We start from the raw sequence: 12089 nt of genomic DNA, 5'->3' as shown, positions 1-12089 counted from the left end.
TAAATGGTGGCCCGATAGCATAAGCCCAAAGCTCCACAGTCTGATTAAGATGGAGTAGAAACCTTCACCTTCTGAGGTAGTGCAGGCTAGGCTGAAAAGAATAGGATCCAGCAATTTTTAGAAATGTTTAGATATGGGTATGGGGGTTCGTAAGGGATCCAGCATTCTTAGGGGAAACCCCTGCTTTTGTGGAACAACCTATGCTTTTAATGGGCCATCCATGCTGAGCAACCATCTAATTTCCTCATTTCAAGATCCTTAGCTTAATCACATTTGCAAAGTCCCTTTTGCCATGAAAGGTAACATATACACAGGTTCTGAGGATTAGGACATGGACATCTTCAAGGGGCCATTCTGCCTACCACAGTCCTAGACACAGAAAGTGATTTGCTCAATGTCACACACAGAGCTAGTGGAAGAGGGAGAACTATGCCCTGGCTCACCACCACTGGCAGAAGTGCCCTTTTCTCCTCCTCTTCCTTGGCATGAAGTTAAGGCCCAGTCATTTCTTTTTGCCCCCTTCTTCGGTCTCCTCTCCCCTTGTTTCGAGCCCTTGTGTCTCAGTCTAGTTGTGTAGGACGCAACCCCCTTGCCCATGCTGCTATTATGAGCCTTGAACTCCCCCTGGCTGAGGCAGTCCGTCGCCAGTTGAGGGTCGGCCGCTCACGGCAGGTCTTGCCAGCTGGCAACTGCTCACGATGGCAGCACACGGCAGCCCACGCCAACGTCCGGCGACCTCAGCATTGGGAGCACGGCGCTCCAACCAAGTGAGCCACAGCGCCAACCCCAGGCCAAGTCATTTTTTAAGGTCCATTTCAGGCTGCTCCTCTGCTCAGAAACCCTGCTGCCCTCCATTGCCCACAGAATCCATCATCTTGGCTGTGTCTGTGCCACTCGTTGGTGCTTGGCACACATTTGGTCTTAAAGGTATACATCTTAAAGGTATATATCTGTAAGTAATATAAATCTTAAAGGTATACATCTTATTCTCTGGCCACTCTTGACTCAAAGGCAATGATCACACCTTAGACCTTTTTGCATCCCTAGAAGCCACTTAGCCCAGAGAGTAGAAGTTCAATACATGTGTCTGGATCAGGATGTTTGTGGTTGATTCGCCAGACCGACTCACTCAGTTCCTGCACCACAGAATCTGGATGGCCAAAAACTGCATTTCCCAGACTCCCTTGCAGGTTGGACTAGGCTCCCCCAAGCCAGACATGGTGAAAATGAGGTGGTGGCTACAAGTGGAGAATCTTCGAAGGGCATGGTGGTGGGTGGATTTAGTTCTTTGGGTGCTATACCATCAATCAGCCTGATGGAAGAAGTTCCCTGGCATTTTAGGTGCCAAATGCCGGGCAGTGGTCCCAGTGGAGCAGTGCAATGAGGCGTTTCTCATAGCTGCGTGGCTCCTGGCTGTGTCCCCACGTGAGCTTGGTTCCCCACTCTCCCTGGAAATCTATAAGCTCCTTAATTGCCTTGTGTAAACATACTCCTCCAGCTGGAGTGGTTTCTATCTACTTCAAACAAGAACCATGGCCAATATAAAGCATAATATTCTGTTCTCCCCCAGTCAGATTGTAAATCCCCCAAAGGACAAGAACTACTTTTTTATTTCTCCTGTATAATTAACAGTTCCCATAAAAACTTATCAACATGATATGTACAATTCATTGAACTGGGCTAAAGTCCTAATATTTTGATGAATTCTTCTTCTTATCTATGAATCAAGGGACTGAAATGAAGTGGCCAACTCAATATGGTCTTCTTCTTTAGCAACCTCAAAGTTAAGTAACGCCAGAACTCAAATTTTTTCAAGTTTCAATTTATTCAGTTATTTATTTTGAATTTTTATGACATTTTATTTGAGCCAAACTGATGACAATTGCCAGGAAGCAAGATCTCAAATGCTCCTCAAGTTTCACTTTAAATACTTCAAAGGATCAGGGGCAGTCAAGGACACTCCTCACCTTTTCCATCAATTTTTACTTACTGAAAAAGTGATGTAACAGTAAATGGAGTATCCCAAATTTCACTGGCCTAACACATTGTGATATTCCAATTTTCTTCCTAGCACTGTCCCTATGCATCCTTATTTTTACAGGGCTGTTGTCTGCATACAGTTTTGTCTTCTGCTTTTTCATGAAATGTTGTAACACGAGCATTTTCCATGTTGTTACCTAGTCTTCATTTTTGATGGCATATATTTCTTTCAGTAGCCGTGTTTTAATTTCTTCAACACTTCCCACCCTTGAACATTTACTTTTCTTCCAACTTGTTTTGGCATTGTAGTTTACACTGCAGTCATCGGCTTTAGAATAATTTCCTTAGCATCCTTCCCAGGTACAGGATTGTCCGTTCAATGGTCCAGTTATTTCCATTGCTTTTAGGGCTGCCAAACTCTCCGGCCAAAGGTTAATACCAGCGAAGCACTGGTACTGCCTTTTCTCTTTAATTTTTGTTATTTTTACAGGTGTCTCTTTGCTTCAATCCGCCTTGCTCTGAAATCTGTCCACTGATCTCCTGCGGAGAAGGCACCCATTTTGAGGGCACGTAACCCCGGAGTCCCGAGGCAGCTCCCGCCCCTTCTTCGCCGGCTCCACACCCCCCGCGCCGGACTACACTTCCCAGGTGGCCCCGCGCAGCGGGCGCAGCCGCACTTTCCAGCTGCCGGTCGGGACGCGGAGTTTGAGGTTTACCGCGGAGCGCAATGGACGCATGGGGCGAGCGGCTGGCCGGCGTGCGCGGGGTGCTGCTGGACATCTCGGGCGTGCTGTACGACGGTGGCGAAGGCGGCGGCACGCCGATTGCGGGCTCCGTAGAGGCGGTGGCGAGGTGAGAGGCCCGCGCTGGCCGCCGTAAGCGCAGGGTTCCGCGCTCAGCCGGGTCCCTTCAGGGCGGGGCGGGGCTTCTGTCCTGGCTCCGCCCCCTCCCTGGAGACTTGAGGACCCGCCTGGGAAGGTCTCCGCTGTATCGCCGAGGTGCCCAAACGACCGGGCGTCCCTGGGCGAGCACCAGGCCTCTGCCGATTAGAGCTGTGCTGTCTATCAGGGTAGCCATTTGGAATGTGTGCGAGTCTGAATTGAGATGTGCTGTAAAATCCACACCGGATTTCGCAGATTTAGGAAAATGTAAAATAGCTCATATTTCATATTGATATGATAATAATTTGAATATATTAGGTTCAATAAAATATATTAATTCCACCTTTTTTTTTTTTGATTTTTCTTAATGTGGTTACCAGAAAACTTTAAGTTACATGTGACTGGCATAATTCACTTGGACTGTCTTGACCTTCGATTTAGACGATAGGAGGAGGATGGCGTCTTGTCCATCAAGCCTTGTGCATGGAGGACGTGACCAGGACCAAGGTTGACACCACTGGAACCGAGGCTTTGTAACTGCCGGTGGCATTGCAGGCCAGTGCCGCCATCATGTTGATGGGCAGCCAGGAAGGGCCATTGCACAGGACCTGGCCTGTCACAGTCACTAGCTGGGGGCCTTGGCTTGGTGGCCTGACTTCATTGGAACTCAATTTACCTACCTGTAGATGGCAGTTAAATGAGCCTCTTGGTCCTCAGAGCCCACCCCCACCTATCTGTACACTAGCCAAACTGTCCTGCATAGCAAAACAGATGTTTGAGAGGTTAGGAACTCAAAAAACGGAGACGTAGCCTCCAGAAGAGCGCGTGAAGGGCACCCCAAATCTAGCACCTCCCTGTTGCCTTCCCCAAGGCAACTAGTCCTGAAGTTCAGGTTTAAGTGCCTTCCTGACCTCTGCTTAGTCTCCTTTTATTCTGAGACTTCAGAGTCCCTCTGTCACAGACAAGAGCATTAGGTGGTGGTGCCTGCCGGAATGGATCAGAGGGCACTGGGCTGTGTTTTGAGGTGAGAGGGCCTAGTATGGAAGAGCAGGAGGCCAGAGCCTCAGGGCTGTGACAGGCAGACAAGGCCTCATGGGGCTCACGTCTGGAGGCGAGTTGGACAGTAAGCCTGGACACAAATGAATAACCAAGTCACCAGGATGCCATAAGTGACATGAAGAAATTTCGTGCTGAGAAAGTGACCGGGATGAGGCTGACCTGTGATAGAGAAGGGTCCAGGGACAGCTCTGAGGAGGAGGCATTGGAGGACTGACCAGAGGGTAAGAGGGCCTTCTGGGTGAAGCGGCAGAGGATGTGTATTCCAGGTGAGGGAACAAACCTGCAAAGGTCCGAGGCAGAAGAGAGCTTGGCATGTTCGTGTTCACAGAACTGAAAAGCGAGAAGTAAGGCAGGGGCATGACTACAGCGGGCAGGGACTTAGGGTTGAGGAGAGGTGCTGGATTTTATCCTGAATGCAGTGGGAAGTCACGGAAGGTTTTTAGGCGGAATGTCATGTGATCTGATTTACTATTTAAAGAAATTTAAATATGACAAGTGAAACTTTATAAGTGCCAAATGAAAGCGGGGGATTTCCTTTGAAATCTTGAAGTAGAAGATCTTTATAACGATGCCTCAAAATCTAGACATCAACAACAACAAAAATCAACATCCCAGTAGAAAAATTACACATGGGCGGCCAGTTAGCTCAGTTGGTTAGAGTGTGGTGCTAATAACACCAAGTTTGCCAGTTCGATCCCCGCAGGGGCCACTGTGAGCTGTGCCCTCCTTAAAAAAAAAAAAAAGAAAAAGAAAAATTACCCAAAGAATGTAAAAAATTCTCAAGAAAAGACAAATGACCCCTAAGCAGTTGAAAGATTCTCAGCCTTACTCAAATGCAGATTAAAGAAATGCAGATTAAAACTATTGCTGAGACGCCATTTTTCCATCAACTTGAGAGAATTGGCAAAAACCCAAAACTTTGGGGACACATTCGCTTGGTGACAGTGTGTGGAAATGGACCCTGTCAGACATTGTGAAAGATGCATTTGTCATTACTAGCAGTTCTGCTTCTGGTCATTTCTCTACCTCCTACATGAGAAATGACCTAAGTGTGAGATCGTTCACGGCAGTGCCTGTTGGAATAGCAAAAGAATGGAAACAGCTCAAATATCCATTAACAGGGGAGTATCCGTCTATACAGTGGCGTACCATGCAATATAAAAAGGAATGAGCACACCTGCCATATAGACGTTGTCAGTGAAGATAGCACGTGCAGGACAGGATGCACTGGGTGCTGTCTTTTGGGTGGAAAAGGCAGAAATGCAAGTAGGATTCCTGCTACTGTGATTGCATAAAGAAAGTAGAGGGAAGAGCTTCACTGTGTGAAGAGCTGGAGGGCAAGCAGTTGGGGAGAACTGGGTGGTTGCGGGGAGGGGTGGAAGCAAGACCACTGTATAACTTTGTATACAGGTATAAACATTTTTTAAAGGCTTTGAACCAGGTGAATGTATTTCCCACTCAAAGTATTAAATTACAACTATTTTCTCAATTACAGGGAAGCTATATGCCTGGGGCATGACTACTCACCATGACCTGCCCACTTAGGAATTTGTGATCAGATCACCCTGTAAGGGTACTTTTGGTCAGTGAGTTTTGTCAGATTTATTACAGAGCCCCTTTTCATTCATAGGGGTCACAGGGCATAGGAATGTTTTGGCTCCATTATAATGTTAAGGGACAACTGTCCTACGTGTGGTCCTTTGTTGACCAAAACATCGTGACGCAGAGCAGAACATGACTGTACATGTATGTGTATTCTCATATACTATATACGAGGGCTGACAATTAAGTTTGTGAACTTGTTGCACCAATGTTGCTAACCTTTTTGATATCAGAGGGATTATTCATTGTAAATTTGTATCAACAGGACGAATAGTTAACCAAGTTTACTATTTGGAAGTGCTGAAAAGGCTACGTGAAAATTTAGACAACTTGGAACTTTTCACCAACAATTCATGGCTCTTGCATCATGACAATGCACTAGCTCACACAGTACTGTCTGTGAGGGAGTTTTTAGCCAGTCAACAAATAACTGTTGGAACGCCCTCCCTACTCACCTGATCTGGCCCCTAATGACTTCTTTCTTTACCTGAAGATAAAGGAAATGTTGAAAGGAAGACATTTTGTTGACATTCAGGACATCAAGGGTAATACGGTGACAGCTCTGATGGCCATTCCAGAAAGAGTTCCAAAATTGCTTTGAAGGGTGGACTAGGCGCTGATGTCGGTGCATAGCTCCCCAAGGGGAGGACTTTGAAGGTGACCGTAGTGATATTCAGCAGTGAAGTATGTAGCACTTTTTCTAGGATGAGTTCATGAACTTAATGGTCTGACCGCGTATGTGTGTGTGTATATGATACATACATTCTCCTAACATAACCCATTTTTGATTATGTTAAAGAGAAAACCACTGGCCCCAAATGGAGTATCTCATGCTAAAAGCCCATGACACCAAACTTAGATTTAATATCTGCTCTAACTGCAGTTTCAACTGCTCCCAGAAACAATCTTATTCAACCAGTCTGGAATTCTTTGGTCAACACTAACGAGGTAATCTGTCATGTGGGCCCTCTCCATCCCACCCCACCCCCACAGAAAGAAGAGGCAATCTGCATAAAAACCCTTCTCTTTCTCTCCCCACCCAAAGATGTCCCAGCCTAAAAATAACTCTTCCTTATCTTTTGTTAATAGCTCTCTCGCCCCACCTTTCCTCCTATAAAATCCTTCTCATTTAGTCTCATTTAGACTAACTATATGTGCTGTCATGTCCCTTTATCAGCTAAAGAAACCACTGGTCAGAGCCTAACCGCTGTGCCAGACCTGTGTTTAGCATCCTTTCAGGGAGCTGGGGGCATTGAGGAAGGTTGGGGCGTCAGTCTAACAGCCTCTCCCGACTAATGCACAGATTGCAGGGTGTGGGATTAAGGAGGGTGGTCCCTGGTCCGTTAACCTCTGGGTTTTGCACTGGTGTCTTCAGACTGGTCCCCGGGAGGGTTTTGTTTTGATTTGCTTTATCTCTAGCAGATTTACCCAGCTGGGTGTGTCTGATAGCACCTACACTGTATAAATCTAACAGCGATACAGTAATAGTCCTAAAATACATCACAGCCAGTTATGTAGCCCAGAGAGGGGACGCACCTTCCCCAGAACCTGTTTGTTTCTTTTCGGTGAGGGGATATAATACTTGTTATCCCTGGGGGTTTTATCATTGTGCTGTGCGGGAGCCTGGAGGACCGATGGCCTGGTCCCTCCAAAACGCCCTGGACTCTCTTGGCACAGGACCAAAACCCATGCCTCCTCCCGGTCCACCAGGGCCTCAAGAGTGACTTTGTGGCTCCTTTCCTCTCCCTTCTCCCACCTCACCCACTTGCTCCCAGTTACACAGACTTCGTTGGGGTGGTTCACTGACAGAGGCCCTGAGACCCCAGCCAGCCTGCGCTGCCTGCACTGCGGTGCCCTCTGGCTCTCCCAACATTCCTTTCCTCTCTTCTGCCAGCTCTTTAAAGACTAGGCCCCTGCACCCAGGCCCAGCCTCCGAGTGATCATGCCCAGGCCCAAGGAAAGCCTATAGGCCCTCCGCCCTCCTTGTGGGTGGCCCTGGGCCTGGACGAACCCAGCAGTGGTGGCAGTGTGTGTCGTTCAGGAAACTTCCCCCAGTCAAGTATGCCTGCTTTGGAGTTTTCCACGGGGATGTCTCAGACACGCGGGACAGCGCTATTTCCTTCTCCGCCTGGTGGCTGAGCCAGGAATCCTACCGAACAGCTCTGCTTGTCAAGGGGAAGAACGCTGGGTATTCGGCTGCTTTTTGTCGTTTTTGCAGCCATGCAGTGAGGTTGCTTTGCACCCTGGGCTCTGACCTCCTTGATATGCGTGGCCCACTTTGAAGTTACCCGGGAGCTCAGAGGAAGTCCCTGGGGTGAGAACAGTACCACAGAAGGACAAGTGCGAGGATGGGGTAGGGGACTACCCGAGTCCTGGGGAAGGTTTCCCTCCATGGCAGCCCCCCCAGCACTGCCAGTTCCTGCTCTGGGAACCCCTGGAGGGGCAGTTCACCATTCTTCTTAGACTTTCTGTGGTAACAGCTGCTGTCAGATTTTCTGAAAGGTTCCCACCTTTAGGGGGTACAGAGCTCCCGGGGAGTATAAACTCTGCTTTTTAAAACAATGTCAGCCACGATAATAGCAGTCGCCATTGATTGAGGGAGTCCTGCCCCATCCCAGGCTGGTGCTTGACTGCACACTCTACCTTCACAACCAGCCATGAGGTTGGGGTTTCAGCCCCATTTCAAAGTGGGGACTGGGGATCAGAGATTCAGGAACCGGCGGAAGTAGGAAAAGTGGCTGAGCCAGAATTTCCCCTGGATCTGCTGGACTCCAGAGCCCCAGTTTTCCCACAGTACCACGCTGCCTCTCTTTTGTTCACTCACACACCCAACAAATATTTATTGAGCGCTTCTGCTATACTGAAAACACAGCAGTGAACTGGGCAGCCTCAAGTCCTTGCCCCCTGAAGCTGACGTTCCAGTGTGGAGAGACCAGCGTAAATAGCGCCCAGAAAGGCTAGTCGTGTCAGATGGAGGGGCTAGGAGATGAGCCCGGGTTGGGGCGCGGGGCCTCACAAATCCAGTGGTGCAAGAGCTGGGGGTCTGAAGATATCATCTGGGCCAGAAGTGTCCCAGATGGGAGAGCAGGAGGCTCAGGCTTCTGAGGCCATGCTGAACTCTGCCCCCTGGTCATTCGGCAGCAGTGTGGTCCCTTCTTGGAGCTGCTGGGGACGGTGCTGGCCAGGTGGGGTCTTTTCACTGCTCTAGGACTGGGGACGTGCTCATGGGGACATCTGTAACTGGCCTGGGTCCCCTTTATTGGAGCCCATTCTTGGGCAGTTGGGCTCCCCGAGGGGAGCCATTCAGAGGCAGGACCAGGCACAGCAGGGGCTGCAGGGGCTGGCCCAGGGGCCGCCAGCTCAAAGGATGGCCCCGGAGGCATCTGCATGTGAAAGGCGGGTGGGCATTTACTGCATCCTGTCATGGCCACTAAAGCACATCTGCTGGGCCCTGCCGAGCTGGGCTTTCTTGGGGCCGGAAGGAAGCAGGCTCTGCTTCTGCCCAGGGCAGCCTCATAAAGCAATTCCCACCCGGCACCGCCACACCCGCAACCCATCCTTCCAAGTGGAGCTTGTCAAAGCCCAGCGTGCACCGGAAGCCTAGGGACCCTATTACAACTCAGGCCCCTCCCAGCAGGTCTTGGATCCCAAAGGGCCAGGGCCAGGGGTACCCTGTCTGAAGTCTGGCCAGCCCGCAGACTTTAGGACCGACTCGCTTCTTAATGCTGGGCCACACTGGCTCCCTCAGCCTTAGGGACATAGGTCCCCAGGAGTGGCAATAATAATAACCGCTACTAGGGACCATGGGCACCCAGGAGCCTCACCTGATTTGCCTCACCCCATGCCCCCACCCCTGGCCCAGCACCTGCCAGAGGGGCCTCTTAAGGGTATTGGAGAGGAGAGGGCTGGCACTTGTTTGAGTTTGTTTAGGCCAACAGGCTTTTCTGACTCAGCCCGGACCTTGGACAAGGCTTGTTTGTTGAGAATGTTCTGTCCTGTGACTGGTGCTGCCGTTTGCTGTGGGGGGTGAACCCCTGTCTTCAGATGGGAGGGGTGCTGAGAGCTCGTCGCTTGCCTCCAGGTTGTGTGTTCTCGTTTCATAATATCTGCTGTTTGAGCTTCAGAAGTCACAGGAGGCCTCCTCGTAAACATGCCCACTAGTGCAGGAATATACGGAGTCCAGGGTCCAAATCCTTGTCACTGGGCCTGTTCCAGTCATTTCCCCAAGTGACCTGCTGGGTCCTGCCAGACCTTTTCCTCTGTATTTCCCCAAAAGCACAGAGGATTTTAAGGTGCGACCCCCTCTCTTTCCTGATTCTGGACCTTTCCTGTCGGCATCCCCATACCCTCCACAGCCCCCAGCCCTGCACTATCAGGCGGCCCTGACGCTCAAGGAATGTGTTTTCTTAGGTCACAGATCACAGGAGGCTGGAGTCCTTGGCAGATCCCAACCCAAGGATTTCAAACTCTTGTGTAGTCTCAGAGCCTTTATCCTCCCAATGAAATCTGGGTAGAACCCCCAAAGTATAAAACAAAAAGAAAAACAAAAAACAGATGAAAGGACAATGTTTGAATAGTATGGCTTTTTCAATAGTACAGATGTTCAAATCTGTAATATTGATTATAAGGTCAGTCAGTGAAAATGATGATTTTGTGTTTTGATGAATAACTATTGAAGTCTGGCACAGTAGATACACACACAGTTTTGATGTTTATAACTTATGTGTGTGGCTGGAAACAACCTGTGTGCCCATCAGGAGGGGATGAGGGAATAGATTACGGTTTATCCACACCAGAATATTGTGCAGTTGTTAAGAAGAATGGGGTAGCTCTGTTTGGTCTTGACATTGGTTTCTATGACATGAATGTTGTATATAGTTGTTTCAATCTAGTTGTGGAGGGCGCAGCTCACAGTGGCCCATGAGGGAATCGAACCTGCGACTTTGTTGCTAAGAGCACCGCGCTCTAACCCATCCAGCCGCCCCCTGCCCTCTTTCTTAACAGTCTCCCTGAGCAGTACTCTCTGGGCTCAGCTCCTGTCTCCTTCTGCTGTCCTGCTTCACCTGGCATCTGCCTTGTCAGACTGCCTGCCTTGAGGGCCCAGTTGTCCCAGGACCCAGCACCAGGCTTGTCAGGGGTGTGGCTGTCATCGTCACCACCATCACTGCCATTCATCGAGTATTTGCAGTGTGCCAGGTTTGGTTTTTTTAAATATAGTCTCACGACAGCCGTATCGGTAGCTACTGTTAGTGCCCCCATTTTACAGATGTGGAAACAGGTTGGAGAGAATTAGGTGACAAGCCTCAGTCACACGGTGGGACGTGGTGGGGGTGCTACGGGTGTGTCTGCTTCCCCAGCCAGGCTCCCACCTTACCTGGGAATGCCTGGCCTCTGTATCCTGCTCACCCGACACTGGATCGGCCTGGGAGGGTGCTGCTCAGCAGGGACTGGCTGACTGCTGACTTCCAAGGTTGGGTGTGGTCCAAAGCACCCAGGACTCCCTGAGACATGCCCCTGGGCACCTCATGTCCCTCTGGCCTTCCGTCTGCTCCTCTGGGAAATGAGCTACTAGGTTGGACGATCTCCAAGTTCTCCTCTGGCTTTTAGATTTTCTGCACTTGATTCTAAATTGTGTTTATTAATAAACAGTAAATTGACTGCTTGCGGGCTCAGGGGCTCAGGCAGGTGAGAGAGAACAGACTGGATGGCGGCTGAGATGTCACGGGCATGGGGAAGGCGTGCTATGTGTTTCCTGGAGTCCCTGGCTTTGGGGCCTGCCCAGTCTATTTGACCTCATTGCTGTCCCCTGAGGTCACTGGCTGGCTGGCCCTGCCTAAGAGGTCCAGCCAGAGCCCAGCCCTGTGCGTCACCACCTCCCATGTTCTCTCTCTTCTCTCTGTGCAGACTTTGGATTCTGTGTCTTGCCTGAACTCTGACGACACACTCTGGCCAGCAGAGTGTCAGAGGGAGAGTGGGGAGGGTCCTACAGGGCGTGTGAGCAGCTGGCCGTCGGCTTTGTTGACAGGTCCACACTGGTGGGTCAGTGGAAAGAAGGGCGAGGTACAGCAGGCTCAGGTGGAGCTCCTGGCAGAGGTCGTTACAGGTGCCTCTCCGCGTTCATCGTCCCTTGATGACGCTGGCATGAGGGAGGGCTCATGGTGTGTCCGCAGTGCCAAGCTCTGGAGAGCTGGAATGCTGCTGTTACCCCATTTCATGGCTGGGTCTCAAGGACCCCAAGAGTCTGGCCCACGGATGCCCAGCCAAGGGCATGTGCGACGGACGTGCAGGTGCAGGACCCCAGCTGGGAAGCCAGGCCCCATTCCCGGCGGGACAAAAGCCCTTCTGTTTCTGTTCCAGCCCCAAGGCGATCCTCGACCCTGAGCCGATGCCCACTGGGACACTTGGGGAGCTGGGCCAGGTCCCTCCCAGAATCAACGTGTGCACGCATGACTGTGTTTCTTTGGCAAAAACCAACCCTGCTCTGATCATGGGTTCCTATTTCACCTTCTGTTCTAAAAATACGTGTTTTTAGAACAAATAAGCAGGTTTTAATTCTCTAAATGTGTG

At 50.2% G+C, this 12089-nt stretch overlaps 1 protein-coding gene across 1 annotated transcript in view; it reads left to right on the top strand.

The window, feature by feature from the left end:
- The first annotated feature begins 2022 nt into the window (after nt 1-2022).
- LHPP (phospholysine phosphohistidine inorganic pyrophosphate phosphatase) overlaps nt 2023-12089 on the top strand; it is a 117587-nt gene continuing 107520 nt past the window's right edge. Inside the window, exon 1 of the mRNA XM_033131282.1 lies at nt 2023-2832. Coding sequence (XP_032987173.1) covers nt 2708-2832 — 125 coding nt within the window. The 5' untranslated portion in view covers nt 2023-2707. The remainder of the gene's footprint in view (nt 2833-12089) is intronic.

Source organism: Rhinolophus ferrumequinum, chromosome 16, assembly GCF_004115265.2.
Source record: "Rhinolophus ferrumequinum isolate MPI-CBG mRhiFer1 chromosome 16, mRhiFer1_v1.p, whole genome shotgun sequence".
NCBI classification, from domain to species: domain Eukaryota; kingdom Metazoa; phylum Chordata; class Mammalia; order Chiroptera; family Rhinolophidae; genus Rhinolophus; species Rhinolophus ferrumequinum.
The sequence above is the reverse complement of the archived record's forward strand: the minus strand, read 5'-3'. Positions and strand labels throughout refer to the sequence as shown.